The sequence below is a fragment of the Oncorhynchus keta genome, chromosome 18 (assembly GCF_023373465.1).
Source record: "Oncorhynchus keta strain PuntledgeMale-10-30-2019 chromosome 18, Oket_V2, whole genome shotgun sequence".
In the NCBI taxonomy this organism is placed as follows: Eukaryota; Metazoa; Chordata; class Actinopteri; order Salmoniformes; family Salmonidae; genus Oncorhynchus; species Oncorhynchus keta.
This window is the reverse complement of record NC_068438.1, coordinates 18123259-18142679: the sequence shown is the minus strand read 5'-3', so window position 1 is coordinate 18142679 and position 19421 is coordinate 18123259. Positions and strand designations below refer to the sequence as shown.

Genomic DNA, 19421 nt, shown 5'->3' with positions numbered 1-19421 from the left:
CTACCCTACCCAAATCTCCCACTGTGGTACACAGCCGATTGTGCTCACCTCCTCAGACCGATGTCCCAACAGCGAGTAGAGCAAGAGTCTCCAGCCTGGGCAGGGCCTGGAAACTAACCAATATACTCTCTCCAACGCAGCACACAACCAACTATCCACCTCAGTGGCAAGTTTACCAACCAAACAAAGGCAACCAACACTGGGCACCAAACATTACAACTGAAACAAGCTGTAACAAAAGATGCAAACAAAGCCCCTACAGATTTTAACATTAACTCCACGTTTTCTCCCAAACACAGTACCTTCAAGATACTGGACGAGCCCCCACTTATCACGAACCGGCTCAGAGTTCGTAACAAAAACGGAGACAACGTGGAGATAAGGAATAACAAAATATATTCATTAACTTAAGTAAACTAAATACAATTAACAATGGTATGTGTAGTCAGTAGTGTAAGGGAGTGGTTGCTTGCATAAATGTGATAATGAGGGGTGTTGAAACGTGCCAACGCAAATAAACAAAACAGTGAAAAACAAAATCTATCAGTGTGTCTTTATGGAGAGAGTTTCCCCAATGAATGGGGAAGAGGTGTATTCATCCCGGGACACACCCGAGTCCAGGTGTGTCCCATTTCGCTGACGACCCTCCCGGCTCTGCCCCCCAACATCCTATTTAAGGAAAACATGAGCAAAGAGAAAGAATCCGGCAGACAGAGTGGGAGTGTCGTCACATCACACACATGCACTAACTCACACACAGATATGCACTCATACACATACATTCATGCTACTATACACACACATCACAACTGCTACTACCAGGCGCTTGTTATGATTGCTAAATACTGCACAAATTCAACACTTGCCCCCCAATCCCCCTTTCTGCACGTGTAAATATTGGACTATAAATTGTGCCTTCCCGCATTATACTTTTATTACCCCTTTTTCTCCCCAATTTCGTGGTATCCAATTGGTAGTTACAGTCTTGTCTCGTCACTGCAACTCCCCAATGGACTCGGGGGAGGCGAAGGTCGAGTGCCGTGCGTCCTCCGAAACACAACCCAGCCAAGCCGCACTGCTTCTTGACACAATGCCCACTTGACCCGGAAGCCAGCCGCACCAATGTGTCGGAGGAAACACCGTACACCTGGCGACCGTGTCAGCTTGCACTGCGCCCGGCCCGCCACAGGAGTCGCTAGTATGTGATGGGACAAGGACATCCCTGCCGGCCAAACCCTCCCATAACCCTGACAACGCTGGGGCAATTGTGCACCGCCCCATGGGTCTCCCGGTCGCGCCCGGCTGCGACAGAGCCTGGACTTGAACCCAGAATCTCTGCTGGCACAGCTAGCACAGTGATGCAGTGCCTTAGAACACAGCAGCACTCAGGGGGCGTTGTTGCATTGTTGAGAAGGAACCTGCAAGTAAGCATTTCGTGGGACAGTGTATACCATGTGTATCCTGTACATACAGGATAATAATAATACATTAAACTTGAAACTTCCCCTGTCTGTTCCCAGGCGTCCTCAGTAAGGACATCCTGTACAGCATCTCCTCTGGAGACCCTGCTGGCTACTTCACCGTGGACCCAGAGAGCGGAGCCCTGCGGACCAGCCTTCCTCTGGACCACGAGGCCCAGCCTTCTCTAACCCTGGAGCTACAGGCTCGTAGCGGCAGCCCCCCTGCCTTCGGTCAGACCCAGGTCCACATCACAATCCAGGACATCAACGACAACACTCCTGCCTTCCTGCCCTCCTCTTCCGAGTCTCTCCTACTACCGGAGCACACAAAGATGGGGACCATGGTCTACCGCGTCCAGGCCCAAGACCGGGACTCCGGTATCAATGCCCAGGTGACCTTTGACCTTTCCTCCACCGCAACCTCAAGCAGAGGTCAAAGAACCTTTTCCATGGAGCGCAGTACAGGGGAGATCCGGCTGGTCGGCGAGCTGTCGTACGACGTAACGCAGCGCTATGACCTGACGGTGACAGCTAAAGATGGTGGCGCTCCCCAGCTGAGCTCTACCATGATGCTTGTGGTGCACGTCCAGGCGGAGAACGACCACGGTCCCGTGTTCGACACCCTGACCTATCGCGTGGAGCTGAGGGAGAACACCCCGCTCAGCACATGCTTCCTTCAGGTATGTTCAGTAGATTGTTCAACTAACTGTCAACAACATTTCAACTAACTACTCCTAACCGTAACGCCAGAAAGCTGTTATGTATCAACAGAGTTGCAGTTGATAGGTTGTTGATAGTTTGAGTATCTGTAGATCGTCTACCGGGGACTATCCAAATAATGTGCAAACCTTTATTGTCACCAAGAGGAAAACTGTCTTGGAAACAATTCTGCTGTATATAAGAAAATGATATTGAGGGCAGGTTTCCCAGACCCAGACTACAGTAATAATTTCCTAGAATAGAAACAATTAAAAGTTCCATTGAAATAGTTTTGTTGTCCAAAATAGGCTTCATCTGTATCTGCGAAACTGTACCAATATCAAATCAAATGTATTTATATAGCCCTTCATACATCAGCTGATATATCAAAGTGCTGTACAGAAACCCAGCCTAAAACGCCAAACAGCAAGCAATGCAGGTGTAGAAGCACTGTGGCTAGGAAAAACTCCCTAGAAAAGCCAAAACCTAGAGAGGAACCAGGCTATGAGGGGTGGCCAGTCCTCTTCTGGCTATGCCGGGTGGAGATTATAACAGAACATGGCCAAGATGTTCAAATGTTCAAAATGGTCAAATAATAATAATCACAGTAGTTGTCGAGGGTGCAACAAGTCAGTACCTCAGGAGTTTTTTTATTTATTTTACCTTTATTTAACTAGGCAAGTCAGTTAAGAACAAATTCTTATTTTCAATGACGACCTAGGAACAGTGGGTTAACTGCCTGTTCAGGGGCAGAACGACAGATTTGTACCTTGTCAGCTCGGGGGTTTGAACAACACTCTAACCACTAGGCTACCCTGCCGCCCCAAAGGAGTACATATCAGTTGGCTTTTCATAGCCAATCATTGAGAGTATCTCTACCGCTCCTGCTGTCTCTAGAGAGTTGATAACAGCAGGTCTGGGACAGGTAGCACGTCCGGTGAACAGCCGAAGGCAGATCAGTTGAAACTGGAGCAGCAGCATGGCCAGGTGGACTGGGGACAGCAAGGAGTCATCATACCAGATAGTCCTGAGGCATGGTCCTAGGCCCAGGTCCTCTGAGAGAGAGAAAGAAAGAAAGAGAGAGAATTAGAAGGAGCATACTTAAATTTACACAGGACACCGGATAAGACAGGAGAAATACTCCAGATATACCAAACTGACCCTTGCCGCCCAACACATAAACTACTGCAGCATAAATATTGGATGCTGAGACAGGAGGGGTCAGGAGAAACTGTGACCCCATCCGACGATACCCCCGGACAGGGCCAAACAGGCAGGATATAACCCCACCCACTTTGCCAAAGCACAGCCCCCACACCACTAGAGGGATATCTTCAACCACCAAATTACCATCCTGAGACAAGGCGAAGTATTGCCCACAAAGATCTCCGCCACGGCACAACCCAAGGGGGGGCGCCAACCCAGACAGGAAGACCACGTCAGTGACTCAACCCACCTAGGGACGGCATGGAAGAGCACCAGTAAGCCAGTGACTCAGCCCCTGTAATAGGGTTAGAGGCAGAGAATCCCAGTGGAGAGAGGGGAACCAGCCAGGCAGAGACAGCAAGGGCGGTTCGTTGCTCCAGAGCCTTTCCGTTCACCTTCACACTCCTGGGCCAGACGACACTCAATCATATGACCTACTGAAGAGATGAGTCTTCAGTAAAGACTTAAAGGTTGAGACCGAGTCTGCGTCTCTCACATGGGTAGGGAGACCATTCCATAAAAATTGAGCTCTATAGGAGAAAGCCCTGCCTCCAGCTGTTTGCTTAGGAATTTTAGGGACAATTAGGAGGCCTGCGTCTTGTGACCGTAGCGTACATGTAGGTATGTATGGCAGGACCAAATCAGAAAGATAGGTAGGAGCAAGCCCATGTAATGCTTTGTAGGTTAGCAGTAAAACCTTGAAATCAGCCCTTGCCTTAACAGGAAGCCAGTGTACGGAGTGTATGATCAAATCTTTGGGTACTAGTCAGGATTCTAGCAGCCGTATTTAGCACTAACTGAAGTGTATTTAGTGCTTTATCTGGGTAGCCAGAAAGTAGAGCATTGCAGTAGTCTAACCTAGAAGTAACATAAGCATGAATACATTTTTCTGCATCATTTTTGGACAGAAAGTTTCTGATTTTTGCAATGTTACGTAGATGGAAAAAAGCTGTCCTTGAAACAGTCTTGATATGTTCATCAAAAGAGAGATCAGGGTCCAGAGTAACGCCGAGGTCCTTCACAGTTTTATTTGAGACGACTGTACAACCATCAAGATTACTTGTCAGATTCAGCAGAAGATCTCTTTGTTTCTTGGGACCTAGAACAAGCATCTCTGTTTTGTCCGAGTTTAAAAGTATAAAGTTTGCAGCCATCCACTTCTAACACCTTATGTCTGAAACACAGGCTTTTAGCGAGGGCAATTTTGGGGCATCACCATGTTTCATTGCAATGTACAGCTGTGTGCCATCCGCATAGCAGTGAAAGTTAACATTATGTTTTCGAATGACATCCCCAAGTGGTAAAATATATAGTAAAAATAATAGTGGTCCTAAAACGGAACCTTGAGGAACACCGAAATTTACAGTTCATTTGTCAGAGGACAAACCATTCACAGAGACAAACTGATATCTTTCCTACAGATAAGATCTAAACCAATATCTGCTACACTTCATGTATACTGTTGTTCATCTACAGGTTGAAAGGGGAACATTGTCTTGGACATATTTTGCTGTATATAACAATAGACAATATTTCTGATTAAGGACTTAATTCATCCATCTACAGGTGCGAGCTCTGAGCCGGGACACCGCGGGTTCAGCGTCCTCCTCTCCACTGGCATTCCACCTGAGACCTGACGGAGACGCAGCAGGGTTTGGCATCGCAGTAGACAGCGGCTGGCTGTTTGTGAAGAGTGCCCTGGACAGAGAGGTGAAGGACATGTGACAGGAAGATATATAAACATTTCCAGACCCGCACACTGAATGCTCCTTTAAAACTTCTTAGGGCTGAGATCCCGCTAACAGGATCGTGCAGGGCGCCAAATTCATAACAACAGAAATCCCATAATTAGAAATTCCTCAAACATAGAAGTATTTCACACCATTTTAAAGATACACTTCTTGTTAATCCCACCACAGTGTCCGATTTCAAAAAGGGCTTTACGGCGAAAGCACCACAAACGATTATGTTAGGTCAGAGCCAAGTCACAGAAAAGCACAGCCATTTTTTCCAGCCAAAGAGAGGAGTCACAAAAATCAGAAAGAGAGATCAAATGAATCTCTAACCTTTGATGATCTTCATCAGATGACACTCATAGGACTTAATGTTACACAATACATGTATGTTTTGCTTGATAAAGTTCATATTTACATAAAAAAATCTCAGTATACATTGGCGGGTTATGTTCAATAGTTCCAAAAACATCCAGTGATTTTGCAGAGCCACATCAATTTACAGAAATTCTCATAATAAATGTTGATGAAAATACAAGTGTTATGCATGGAACTTTAGATACACTTCTCCTTAATGCAACCGCTGTGTCAGATTTTTAAAAATATTTACGTTAAAGCAAACCATGCAATAGCTGAGTACGGCGCTCAGAGGCCAAACAAGCCAAAAAGATATCTGCCATACTGTGCAGTCAACAGAGGTCAGAAATAACATTATAAATATTGACTTACCTTTGATGATCTTCATCAGAATGCACTCCCAGGAATCCCAGTTCCACAATCAATGTTTTGTTCGATAATGTCTATCATTTATGTCCAAATAGCTACTTTTGTTAGCTCATTTTGTAAACAAATCCAAACTCACGAAGCGTGTTCACTAGGAGCAGACGAAATGTCAAAAAGTTCCGTTACAGTCCGTAGAAACATGTCAAATGATGTATAGAATCAATCTTTAGGATGTTTTAACATACATCTTCAATAATGTTCCAACCGGAGAATTCCTTTGTCTGTAGAAAATCAATGGAACAGAGCTCGCTCTCACGTGAACGAGCGTCACGAGCTTGTGGCACTCTGCCAGACCACTGACTCAAAGAGCCCTTATGAGCCCCCCCTTTACAGTAGGAGCCTCATACAAGTTTTTAAAAGACTGTTGACATCTCGTGGAAGCCTTAGGAAGTGCAACATTACCAATGTCGCACTGTATCTTCAATAAGGAATGAGTTGAAAAACGACCAACGTCAGATTTCCCACTTTCTGGTTGGATTTTCTCTCATGTTTTTGCCTGCCATATGAGTTATGTTATACTCAGAGACATCATTCAAACAGTTTTAGAACCTTCAGAGTGTTTACCATCCAAATATACTATCAATATGCATATATTAGCAACTGGGACTGAGTAGCAGGCAGTTTACTTTGGGCACCTCTGGTCACCTTATTCCTCCAAGCTACTCAATACTGCCCCCAGCCATATTAAGCCACTTTGATTGACATCGATCATGTAGATCTCTTTCATGTTGACATTAGACCTCTTTAGAGACCTGAAAACATCTGACTAACTTTCATTTATAATGTAATGTCCCTTTAATGTGTGTCCATGACCTTTGCCCAGGTGAAGGACATGTACATGTTGATGGTTCTGGCCACGGCAGGCCACGGGCAGCTGAAGAAGACGGGCAGTGCCACAGTGAGGGTGTCGGTGACCGATGAGAATGACAACTCTCCCCGTCTGATCCAGGCGAGGGCTTTCCTGGCCGTGAAAGAGAACCTTCCGGCGGGTTCAGGGTTCGGACGGGTGTTGGCTACGGACCGCGACACGGGTCTCAACAGCAGGCTCAGTTACAGACTTTTACACCCAGACAGACACTTCCAGATCAACTCACACACAGGTAGTTCAAAGACTGCTAATGAATGGAATAAAAAAATGTGCACTGAGTGTGCAAAACATTAAGAACACCTTCCTAATATTGAGTTACACCCCCCCCCCCCTTTGCCCTCAGAACAGCCTCAATTCATCGGGGCATGGACTCTACAAGGTGTCGAAAGTGTTCCACAGGGATGCTGGCCCATGTTGACTCCAATGCTTCCCACTGTTGTGTCACGTTGGGTGGATGCCCTTTGGGTGGTGGACTATTCTTGATGCACACGGGAAACTGTTGAGCATGAAAAACCCAGCAGCACTGCAGTTCTTGATAAAAACCAGTGCGCCTGGCACCTACAACCATACCCCATTCAATGGCACTTTCTCTTGCTCATTCACCCTCTGAAAGGCACACATACACAATCCATGTTTCAATTGTCTCAAGGCTTAACAATCCTTCTTTAACCTGCCTCCCCTTCATCGACACTGATTGAAGTGGATTTAACAAGTGACACCAATAAGGGATCATAGCTTTCACCAGGTCACCTGGTCAAGTTGATGTCATGGAAAGAGCAGGTGCTCCTAATGTTTTGTACACTCAGTGTTTAACAACTTTATATTTACCACAGGCACTTCAGATGTGGCATTCAGAATAGACACACAACACTACAGTTTACATGACCATTCATTCTCACTCCTTCTCCTACTGCAGACCCCTGGCCTGTCCCTGGCCTGTCTGTTCTCTGTGATAGTAAATCAGGTTATCTGCAGTGTTGAGGGTTCCTGCTGGGCCCTAATTGGCCTGCTGTGACTGTGGGACTGTGTGTAGTTGCTTGCCAGGGGCTGATCATTCTAACCTCCACTGCAACTGTTCAGGTTCCTGCCATGCCTTTGTGTGTGTTTGTGTGCGTGTGTGTATGTTTGTGTGTGTGTGTGTGTGTATGTTTGTGTGTGTTTGTGGGTGCGTGTGTGTGTGTTTGTGTGCGTGTGTGTATGTTTGTGTGTGCGTGTGTGTATGTTTGTGTGTGCGTGTGTGTATGTTTGTGTGTGTGTGTATGTTTGTGTGTGTTTGTGGGTGCGTGTGTGTGTGTTTGTGTGCGTGTGTGTATGTTTGTGTGTGCGTGTGTGTATGTTTGTGTGTGTGTGTGTATGTTTGTGTGTGCGTGTGTGTGTGTTTGTGTGCGTGTGTGTATGTTTGTGTGTGCGTGTGTGTGTGTTTGTGTGCGTGTGTGTATGTTTGTGTGTGCGTGTGTGTGTGTTTGTGGGTGCGTGTGTGTGTGTTTTGTGTGCGTGTGTGTATGTTTGTGTGTGCGTGTGTGTATGTTTGTGGGTGCGTGTGTGTATGTTTGTGGGTGCGTGTGTGTGTGTTTGTGTGCGTGTGTGTATGTTTGTGGGTGCGTGTGTGTATGTTTGTGGGTGCGTGTGTATGTTTGTGGGTGCGTGTGTGTGTGTTTGTGTGTGATCAAAGACTACCGTCTCTCCCTTTAATTTCTCATCATTACTCCTCCTCCCTCCTATCTCTCTCTCTCCCTCAGGTGAGATCAGTACCCGTGTAGGTCTGGACAGGGAGCAGCAGAGTAGTTACCAGGTGTTGTTGGTGGTCCAGGATGGAGGTACTCCCCCGCGCAGCGCTACAGGGACAGCCTTCATCACCGTCCTGGATGAGAACGACAACACTCCCTCCTTCAGACACAGCCAGCCTGGCAGAGGACTGACCATGCAGGTGATACTGAGGCTGCCTCTCAAATGGCCCCCTATTCTATATATTCTATATTACTTTTGACAAGGGTCCTTGGAGGATGGGATCTTACATGATATGTTAGTGGTCAGCGTTGAGAAGGAAACAAAGTCACCGTTTTACCTTGTGATGTCCTTCTGTAGGTGGTGGAGGGCCAGGCATCAGGTCTACTGCTGGGGAAAGTACAGGCCAATGACCCTGATGAGGGAGAGAACGGCACTGTGTACTACTCCATGTCAGGTGAGAGAGGGATGGAAGGAGGGAGAGAGAGGGAGGGATTGTGTGTGAGTTAATGATTGAAGATTACATTTAACGCTATTTTCTGCCGTTGAGTGATTATGTGAGGAATGCATTGTTTTCCTCTGGCATTGTTTCCAAAAAGACTCTGTAACAATTTATAGCTGCACTTCTCGCTCACTCTTTCTCTCTCTTTTTCTCCCTCCCTCCCTCCTCTACAGGTCCCAGAGCAGAGTGTTTCTCTCTGAACCCCACTACAGGTGAACTGCGTTCCTCCTCTCCTCTGAGTCGCTCTGACAGAGCTGAGTACAGCTTCACTGTGACCGCCACTGACCGAGGCCAGCCATCTCACAGCGCTACCTGTACACTACACATACAGGTAAGACCCCTACCTCCTAACCCCTAGCCCCTACCTCCTTCCCTCTTACAGCGCTACCTGTAAACTACACATACAGATGAGAGCCCTGCCTCAGATTGCTATCTCCTATGTCATATACCCTATCTCCTATGTCATATACCCTATCTCCTATGTCATATACCCTATCTCCTATGGCATATACCCTATCTCCTATGTCATATACCCTATCTCCTATCCCCTACCACCTTCCTTCTCACTAATCTAGCTGTATCCTAATAATAAAGGTCAGAAAACTACTAGATCAACACCTATCAAATATCCCACATTAAACTAAAGTACAGAGAAAAGTACTAAGTCAAACTTGCTCTTGATGTCTGCTCACAACAATGTTGTTCCAAATAGGCATGTCAGAGTTCTGACAACCTTCCCTCCCTCCTTTTCCGCCCTCCTTTCTCCTCCTCTTTGACTTTTCAAAAGGGGAATTTCTCTATGAGTAAAAGATGGAAAACTAGGTATGAATCAAGTGCTCCCATCTGGCCCATGATGATCACCAGCTGTGATTGCTCTGATCAAGGCCATACTGAATGACTTCAACACTTTTAATACAGTAGCCCCGCTGCAATACAACACCACCTGGGATGTGCACCCACATAAAATACACCATTCAAGTTAATTTAATTAATATTTAATGTACAACTAAATAGTGACCGGCCAGGCCAGCACAATGTAAGGAACTCTGTAGCTGTAAATCCAATGTGCATCCCAAATGACACCCTATTCCCTGTATGGTGCACTTCTTTAGACCAGTGCTCTGTGTAGGGAATGGGTGCCATTTGGAACGCAGACCCAGAATCTTTAAGGTTCCAGGAAAATAGAAGGGTCTTGTAATGGCTGCAGTAAAACAGCTTCTCTGGGTTACTTAAAAAAAAAAAAAAATCCTTCCCTCCTGTTCTTCTGACGTAAGAATGTGAGTAATAATTAGTGTGTAATAGGATTAAACAGGGTTGTGTTGTTCTTGTCTGTTGACGCGTTTCTATCACGTCATCATTTCAGACCCTCACACCGTCCAAGACAAGTACAGCAGTGGGGAAAGGATATGATCTCACTCATTCTAACTCTTGGTGACGCTCAATTTGCCGCCTAATGTGGAGTTAATTCACACTTTGTCATATTATGTTTCATAAAGAGCATGGGCTGTTTAGTGACTGCCAACATAGTGGTGCTGTATAGTGTAACTGGTTTATCGAGGTATTGTAGGCTGTAATGAATTAAGCATCAACAAGGATTTGTTGAGAAGAAAAATGGATAAGTGCACAACTATTTTATTTTCCGTCCTCTCTCTTTCTATCTCTCTCTCTCTCTCTCTCTCTGTCTCGCTCAGATATTTAAACCCTGTGACTCTATCCCCTGTTTAGAGCTGAACTGAAAAACAGGATTATTAGAACAATATGTCATATGTGTAACTTCTGGTGCCTGTTTCCATACAAAGGGAGTGATGCGTCAAAGCCGCGGTCTTTCATGTTCTTCTGATTGCTCATCAAGGGAGGTGTAAAAACTCAGTACTGTAGACGACCGAGCCCTGCCTGCTGCAGCGAGATCTGAACGATCACTCAAATGTATTTTTCTGATTATTGTTACTTGTATCCTTTATTATTTTTCCTGGCAGTGGCATGCCTATCTGTTTAAATGTGATTAGCGCTAGCAGTTTATTTTTTTCCTAATGAGGAAATAGAGTGGGTTGGTTGAAATCTGTTTCTGGTTCACAGCGTCCCGTTTAATATTTGGATTCTTTAACGTTGTATTTGAAAATGTAGCTCCAACTGCCACTAGGCATGTATAATGGTCATTATTAGGCACATACATTGCATTCGGAAAGTATTCAGACCCCTTGAATTTTTCCACTTTGTTACGTTACAGCCTTATTCTAAAATAGATTAAATTATTTTTTTTACCTCATCAATTTACACATAATGACAAAGCAAAACAGGTTTTTAGAAATGTTTGCAAAAATTAAATAAAAATACCTTATTCATATAAGAATTCAGACCCTTTGCTATGAGACTCGAAATTGAGCTCAGCTGCATCCTGATTCCATTGATCATCCTTGAGTTGTTTCTACAACTTGATTGGAGTCGACCTGTGGTAAATTCATTTGATTGGACGTGATTTGGAAAGGCACACACCTGTCTCTATGAGGTCCCCCAGTTGACAGTGCATGTCAGAGTATAAACCAAGCCATGAGGTTGAAGGAGTTGTTCGTAGAGCTCCGAGACAGGATTGTGTCGAGGCACAGATCTGGGGAAGGATACCAAAACATTTCTACAGCATTGAAGGTCCCGAAGAACACAGTGGCCTCAATAATTCTTAAATGGAAGAAGTTTGGAATCAAGACTCAAGACTCTTCCTAGAGTTGGCCTCCTGGGCCAAACTGAGAAAACGTAGGAGAAGGGCCTTAGTCAGGGAGTTGACCAAGAACCCGATGTTCACTCTAACAGAGCTTCAGAGTTCCTCTGTGGAGATGGGAGAACCTTCCAGAAGCACAACCATCTCTGAAGCAGTCCACCAATCAGGCCTTTATGGTAGAGTAGCCAGACGGAAGCCACTCTTCAGTAAAAGGCACATGAAAGCCCGCTTGGAGTTTGCCAAAAGAGAGAAACATGAGAAACAAGATTCTCTGCTGTGATGAAACCCGAGAATTAACTCTTTGGCCTGAATGCCAGCACGTCTGGAGGAAACCTGGCACCATCCCTACAGTGAAGCATGGTGGTGGCAGCATCATGCAGTGGGGATGTTTTTCAACAGGAAGGACTTTGAGACTTGTCCGGATCAAGGGAAAGATGAATGGAGCAAAGTACATAGAGATCCTTGATGTGCAGACTCAGGCGTAGGTTCACATTCCAACAGGACAATGACCCTAAGCACACAGCCAAGACAACGCAGGAGTGGCATTAGTCTCGGAATGTCCTTGAGTGGCCCAGCCAGAGCCCTGATTTGAACCCATCCAAATATCTCTAGGAAGACCTGAAAATAGCTATGCAGCAATGCTCCCCATCCAACCTGACAGAGCTTGAGAGGATCTGCAGAGAAGAATGGGAGAAACTCTGGTGTGCCAAGCTTGTAGCATCATACCCAAGAAGAATCAAGGCTGTAATCGCTGCCAAAGGTGCTTCAACAAAGTACGGAGTAAAGGGTCTGAATACTTATGTAAATGTGATATTTCAGTTTTATTTTATTTCTAAATCTGTTTTCAAAAACATTTAAAAACGTTTTTTTCTTTGCCATTATGGGTTATTGTGTGTAGATTGATGAGGGGGATTTTTAAAATGTTTAATGAAGGCTGTAACATAACAAAATGTGGAGAAAGTGAAGGGGTCTGAATACTTTCCGAATGCCCTGTAGCATGAGTCTGCTGACTGTTGATATTCAGCTATCTTGCTAAATGGATTATCATTAACTGTCAGGATATTCATAGTTGCTAATAATGTCCCTCAACAGTCAGTAGATTGTTTGGAGAAACATTGATTAGCTAGCTACTAATTTCATCCTCCAGCCGGCTCTCACAATTGAGCCTGGTGATGACGTTAGCTAGCTACAAACTTTTAACACCAATATATTGATGATATACAGTTGTCTAACCATATCCCTATCTGTCTGACGATAGGTCCTGAGTGGTATTGAGGATATATGCTTACCAAATTCCAATCTCCCTGTCCACAGGTCCAGAGTGCGAGCAGAGCTCCTTCCAAAGCCAACTCCCTCTCCATGTCCTTTAACTCCGTCGAGGAGGCCAAACCAGGCTCTATGATTGGCTCTGTGAGGTCACATGATGTCTTTGAGCTCCCTGAGGCCGGTCAGGTGACCTACACGGTGGTGGGCGGGTCAGACCGAGACGGAACGTTCATGGTGGACCGTCAGACAGGTGACGTGTACCTGGCGAGGGAGCTGGATTATGAGCGCTCCGCCCGCTACACACTACAGATAGAGGTGGATGACTTCTCCATGACGTTACCCAGCAGCCACCTGGTGCAGCTAGACATCGAGGTGGAGGACAGCAACGACCATGCACCCCGCTTCCCGGGGGACCCCGTTACCGTGGTGATACCTGAGAACATGGGGCCTGGGGCGTCCATCTACACCTTCCAGGCCTCGGATCACGACGGATCAGGGCCCAACAGCCTGCTGACCTACTCCATCCTGCACCAGGTAGGGTTAGGAGTAGTGATGCACTGATATGACATTTTTGGCTGATACCGATATCCAATATTTTCATTGCCCCCCAAAAATTGATACTGATAACTGATATTTAACATTTTAGTGGCCTTTTAAGCATTCTAGTATAGTTACATCGTTAATAGACACACATGGACGCAGCTGTCTAAGGCATCTCATCTCAGTGCAAGAGGTGTTACTACAATCCCTGGTTCGAATCCAGGCTGTATCACATCCGGGTGTCCCATAGGGCGGCGCACAATTGGCGTCATCCGGGTTTGGCCGGGGTAGGCCGTCATTGTAAATAAGAATTTGTTCTTAACTGCCTAGTTAAATAAAGGTTACACACACACCACACTGACCAAAAAGTTATTTTGTTGGCATTTTCGTCCCCATTATCAGTAAAACATCATCAAAATCTATTTATTTCACTTACTTGCTGTGTTGGTTCGTTCATTTGTTCAGTCTCAACCAGGATTTCATCATACATGTCAAGCAGTGAAGTTTCAGCTCTGTCTGTCCGTGACCTCTCTTCCTCCGTGCGCACTATCACTGTGTCTGTTTCCATCTTGTCCAGCTGCGTCTGTACCATTTCATGTAAACCCTGTTTCTTGTCTACATCGAAGTAGCGGTTATTGTACCTAGCATCCAGCATGGTGGCGACACAGTAAAGAGAGAATGCCACCGAATCGCTTGTTCACAGCCTGTATCGGCAGTTTTGTTGAGCGGGCGTTTTCAATGCCATGACAGAGGGTATCACATCTGCTGTAGGCACAGTTGATGAGCTTTTTGTTCGAGGAGTCACTTGTTCAATTGGAGCTAGCTAGTGTGTTCATGTTTCCAAGTTTCCAATGTTCTCAAATGCCATTGAAATGGCAGCAGTGGTATGACAACCAGCACATTCATGAGCATGAAATAAATCCTTGACGACCCACTGTGCTGACAGACTCAGCATGCTCATGGGGCTGACATCGCTGGTCAAAATGTCAGTCGTGAATCTAATAGTAGTGACGCCCATAGCAAGTAGCTCATGGATGTGCGTTTCAAAAATACTGTGTAACTCCGGTAGGGCAACATCTGAGGAATAGCGCACTTGGTAACGTTTGTATGTACCGCTGCGCGACCAGTCAGCGAATGCCAACATCACCCACGACAGAGAATTATTGGTTGTCAAGGTCAATCAAGATTATCTTGGTGTTAATGGATTTTGCCTTTGAGTTTCTCGTTGACATTTTCTTACTCTTTCAAATGACCCACACACCACACAGCAGACATTGTGGGCCAGGTCAGGAATTCTGTGTTGCACATATAGCACAACATTTTACGTGGCATCATTACGCCATGTCCCTACGTTATATAGGTATGCACGTCATCTACCTACGTTATATAGGTATGCACGTCATCTACCTACGTTATATAGGTATGCACGTCATCTACCTACGTTATATAGGTATGCACGTCATCTACCTACGTTATATAGGTATGCACGTCATCTACCTACGTTATATAGGTATGCACGTCATCTACCTACGTTATATAGGTATGCACGTCATCTACCTACGTTATATAGGTATGCACGTCATCTACCTACGTTATATAGTATGCACGTCATCTACCTACGTTATATAGGTATGCACGTCATCTACCTACGTTATATAGGTATGCACGTCATCTACCTACGTTATATAGGTATGCACGTCATCTACCTACGTTATATAGGTATGCATGTCAGCTTTGACATCGCTTTTGCACATCGGGCCGATGTTGATATTGGCATTTTTAGCTAATATTGTCTGATTCCCATATCTTCACCAATATATTGTGCATCCCGAAGTTAGGGGGTTAGGGTTAGGAGGTTAGGGTTAGGAGGTTAGGGTTAGGAGGTTAGGGTTAGGAGGTTAGGGTTAGGAGGTTAGGGTTAGGAGGTTAGGGTTAGGGGGTTAGGGTTAGGGGTTAGGGTTAGGGGTTAGGGTTAGGAGGTTAGGGTTAGGAGGTTAGGGTTAGGAGGTTAGGGTTAGGAGGTTAGGGTTAGGAGGTTAGGGTTAGGAGGTTAGGGTTAGGAGGTTAGGGTTAGGAGGTTAGGGTTAGGAGGTTAGGGTTAGGGGGTTAGGGTTAGGGGGTTAGGGTTAGGAGGTTAGGGTTAGGAGGTTAGGGTTAGGAGGTTAGGGTTAGGGAGGTTAGGGTTAGGAGGTTAGGGTTAGGGGGTTAGGGTTAGGGGTTAGGGTTAGGAGGTTAGGGTTAGGAGGTTAGGGTTAGGAGGTTAGGGTTAGGAGGTTAGGGTTAGGAGGTTAGGGTTAGGAGGTTAGGGTTAGGAGGTTAGGGTTAGGGGGTTAGGGTTAGGGGGTTAGGGTTAGGAGGTTAGGGTTAGGAGGTTAGGGTTAGGAGGTTAGGGTTAGGAGGTTAGGGTTAGGAGGTTAGGGTTAGGAGGTTAGGGTTAGGAGGTTAGGGTTAGGAGGTTAGGGTTAGGAGGTTAGGGTTGGGAGGTTAGGGTTAGGAGGTTAGGGTTAGGGGGTTAGGGTTAGGAGGTTAGGGTTAGGAGGTTAGGGTTAGGGGGTTAGGGTTAGGAGGTTAGGGTTAGGAGGTTAGGGTTAGGAGGTTAGGGTTAGGAGGTTAGGGTTAGGAGGTTAGGGTTAGGGGTTAGGGTTAGGAGGTTAGGGTTAGGAGGTTAGGGTTAGGAGGTTAGGGTTAGGGGGTTAGGGTTAGGAGGTTAGGGTTAGGAGGTTAGGGTTAGGAGGTTAGGGTTAGGAGGTTAGGGTTAGGGGGTTAGGGTTAGGAGGTTAGGGTTAGGAGGTTAGGGTTAGGAGGTTAGGGTTAGGAGGTTAGGGTTAGGAGGTTAGGGTTAGGGGGTTAGGGTTAGGGGTTAGGGTTAGGGGTTAGGGTTAGGAGGTTAGGGTTAGGAGGTTAGGGTTAGGAGGTTATGGTTAGGAGGTTATGGTTAGGGGGGTTAGGGTTAGGGTTAGGTTAGGGTTAGGAGGTTAGGGTTAGGAGGTTAGGGTTAGGAGGTTAGGGTTAGGAGGTTAGGGTTAGGAGGTTAGGGTTAGGGGTTAGGGTTAGGGGTTAGGGTTAGGGTTAGGGTTAGGAGGTTAGGGTTAGGAGGTTAGGGTTAGGAGGTTAGGGTTAGGGGTTAGGGATAGGGGGTTAGGGTTAGGGGTTAGGGTTAGGAGGTTAGGGTTAGGAGGTTAGGGTTAGGAGGTTAGGGTTAGGAGGTTAGGGTTAGGGGTTAGGGTTAGGGGTTAGGGTTAGGAGGTTAGGGTTAGGAGGTTAGGGTTAGGGGTTAGGGGTTAGGGTTAGGAGGTTAGGGTTAGGAGGTTAGGGTTAGGGGTTAGGGTTAGGGGGTTAGGGTTAGGAGGTTAGGGTTAGGAGGTTAGGGTTAGGAGGTTAGGGTTAGGGGGTTAGGGTTAGGAGGTTAGGGTTAGGAGGTTAGGGTTAGGGGGTTAGGGTTAGGAGGTTAGGGTTAGATGGTTAGGGTTAGGGGGTTAGGGTTAGGAGGTTAGGGTTAGGAGGTTAGGGTTAGGAGGTTAGGGTTAGGAGGTTAGGAGGTTAGGGTTAGGAGGTTAGGGTTAGGGGTTAGGGTTAGGGGTTAGGGTTAGGGGTTAGGGTTAGGAGGTTAGGGTTAGGAGGTTAGGGTTAGGAGGTTAGGGTTAAGAGATTAGGGTTAGGAGGTTAGGGTTAAGAGATTAGGGTTAGGAGGTTAGGGTTAGGAGGTTAGGGTTAGGAGGTTAGGGTTAGGAGGTTAGGGTTAGGAGGTTAGGGTTAGGAGGTTAGGGTTAGGGGTTAGGGTTAGGAGGTTAGGGTTAGGGGTTAGGGTTAGGGGGTTAGGGTTAGGAGGTTAGGGTTAGGAGGTTAGGGTTAGGAGGTTAGGGTTAGGAGGTTAGGGTTAGGAGGTTAGGGTTAGGGGTTAGGAGGTTAGGGTTAGGAGGTTAGGGTTAGGGGGTTAGGGTTAGGGGGTTAGGGGTTAGGGTTAGGAGGTTAGGGTTAGGAGGTTAGGGTTAGGAGGTTAGGGTTAGGGGTTAGGGTTAGGGGTTAGGGGTTAGGGTTAGGGTTAGGGTTAGGAGGTTAGGGTTAGGAGGTTAGGGTTAGGAGGTTAGGGTTAGGGTTAGGAGGTTAGGGTTAGGAGGTTAGGGTTAGGGGTTAGGGTTAGGAGGTTAGGGTTAGGAGGTTAGGGTTAGGGGTTAGGGTTAGGAGGTTAGGGTTAGGAGGTTAGGGTTAGGAGGTTAGGGTTAGGAGGTTAGGGTTAGGAGGTTGGGGTTAGGAGGTTGGGGTTAGGAGGTTAGGGTTAGGAGGTTAGGGTTAGGAGGTTAGGGTTAGGGTTAGGGTTAGGGTTAGGAGGTTAGGGTTAGGAGGTTAGGGTTAGGAGGTTAGGGTTAAGAGATTAGGGTTAGGAGGTTAGGGTTAAGAGATTAGGGTTAGGAGGTTAGGGTTAGGAGGTTAGGGTTAGGAGGTTAGGGTTAGGAGGTTAGGGTTAGGAGGTTAGGGTTAGGAGGTTAGGGTTAGGAGGTTAGGGTTAGGGGTTAGGGTTAGGAGGTTAGGGTTAGGGGGTTAGGGTTAGGGTTAGGGGTTAGGGTTAGGGGTTAGGGTTAGGGGTTAGGGTTAGGAGGTTAGGGTTAGGAGGTTAGGGTTAGGAGGTTAGGGGTTAGGGTTAGGAGGTTAGGGTTAGGGGTTAGGGTTAGGAGGCTAGGGTTAGGAGGTTAGGGTTAGGAGGTTAGGGTTAGGAGGTTAGGGTTAGGAGGTTAGGGTTAGGAGGTTAGGGTTAAGACCCACAGGTTAGAGAAGCAAATCAGTAACAGAAGTTAGGGGGTTAGGGTTAGGAGGTTAGGGTTAAGACCCACAGGTTAGAGAAGCAAATCAGTAACAGAAGTTAGGGGGTTAGGGTTAGGAGGTTAGGGTTAAGACCCACAGGTTAGAGAAGCAAATCAGTAACAGGAACATTGCTGTTTCAAATTCCAGACCGGTCGTGAAAGTTGGAGATGAAATCACTGGCAAATAGACCATCTCCTGCCATTGTGCCCTTGAGCAAGGCACCTAACCCCATAAACTAGCTGTTTAGGGAGTAGAGCAGAAGAATGATTTATCTCTGCAAATGGATTAATAAAGTTATGTTCTCTTCTCCTCTGTTTCAGTATCCTGGACTAATAAAGTTATATTTATTCTAGTCTGTTTCAGTATCCTGGACTAATAAAGTTATATTTATTCTAGTCTGTTTCAGTACCCTGGACTAATAAAGTTATATTATATATATATATATATATATTATATATTATAAAACATTATTTAATTCTACTACGTTCCAGTACCCTGACCTCACTGACCTCCTGGTGCTTGACCCTTCCACTGGCGTCCTGACCCTGGCACAGGAACTGGACCATGAGGTCACTTCCTCCCTTATCCTGGTCGTCCAGGCAACAGACTCCGCCCTGAATGCCAGCCAACGGCGCTGGGGCTCGGTGACGGTGAGGGTGTTTGTGACAGATGAGAATGACAATGCTCCAGTGTTCAGCTCGCCATCCGCGGTTAGCGTCATGGAGGACCAGCCTGTGGGCTTCGTGGTTCTCTACGTTGTGGCGCGAGATGCCGACCAGGGGGAGAACGGACGGGTCAGCTACTTCATCGAGACTGGCAACGCTGGAGGGACATTCAGCCTCAACCCTAATACTGGTGGGTCATTTAAACAACTCCTAGTATAATGAAAGTGGTTTGGAAGCTAAAAGAAAAGATAACCTAGTCTGAGACCTGAAGACTTTTGTTAGCTCCCCAAGCTAATGCCTAAGCTTTAGCTCAGCTGGATAACACAGCCTTGTGGCACACAGGCAACCGGGTTAAAACCTGGTCGGTAACACTGGCATACATTATTGTTTTCTCACCAGAACAATCATGTAGTTACCATCTGTGCTGTAAACACATGGTGTGATGTCAGAAGGCCATTGGT

At 46.2% G+C, this 19421-nt stretch overlaps 1 protein-coding gene across 2 annotated transcripts in view; it reads left to right on the top strand.

Moving 5' to 3' along the window:
* LOC118374102 (protocadherin-16) overlaps window positions 1-19421 on the top strand; it is a 217865-nt gene that overhangs the window by 171742 nt on the left and 26702 nt on the right. For both annotated transcript variants that reach the window (XM_052467517.1, XM_052467516.1), the window contains exons 6-13: window positions 1521-2140; window positions 4932-5075; window positions 6705-6981; window positions 8489-8676; window positions 8835-8931; window positions 9150-9307; window positions 13004-13489; window positions 18787-19150. In XM_052467517.1, the coding sequence (XP_052323477.1) occupies window positions 1521-2140; window positions 4932-5075; window positions 6705-6981; window positions 8489-8676; window positions 8835-8931; window positions 9150-9307; window positions 13004-13489; window positions 18787-19150 (2334 nt within the window). The remainder of the gene's footprint in view (window positions 1-1520; window positions 2141-4931; window positions 5076-6704; window positions 6982-8488; window positions 8677-8834; window positions 8932-9149; window positions 9308-13003; window positions 13490-18786; window positions 19151-19421) is intronic.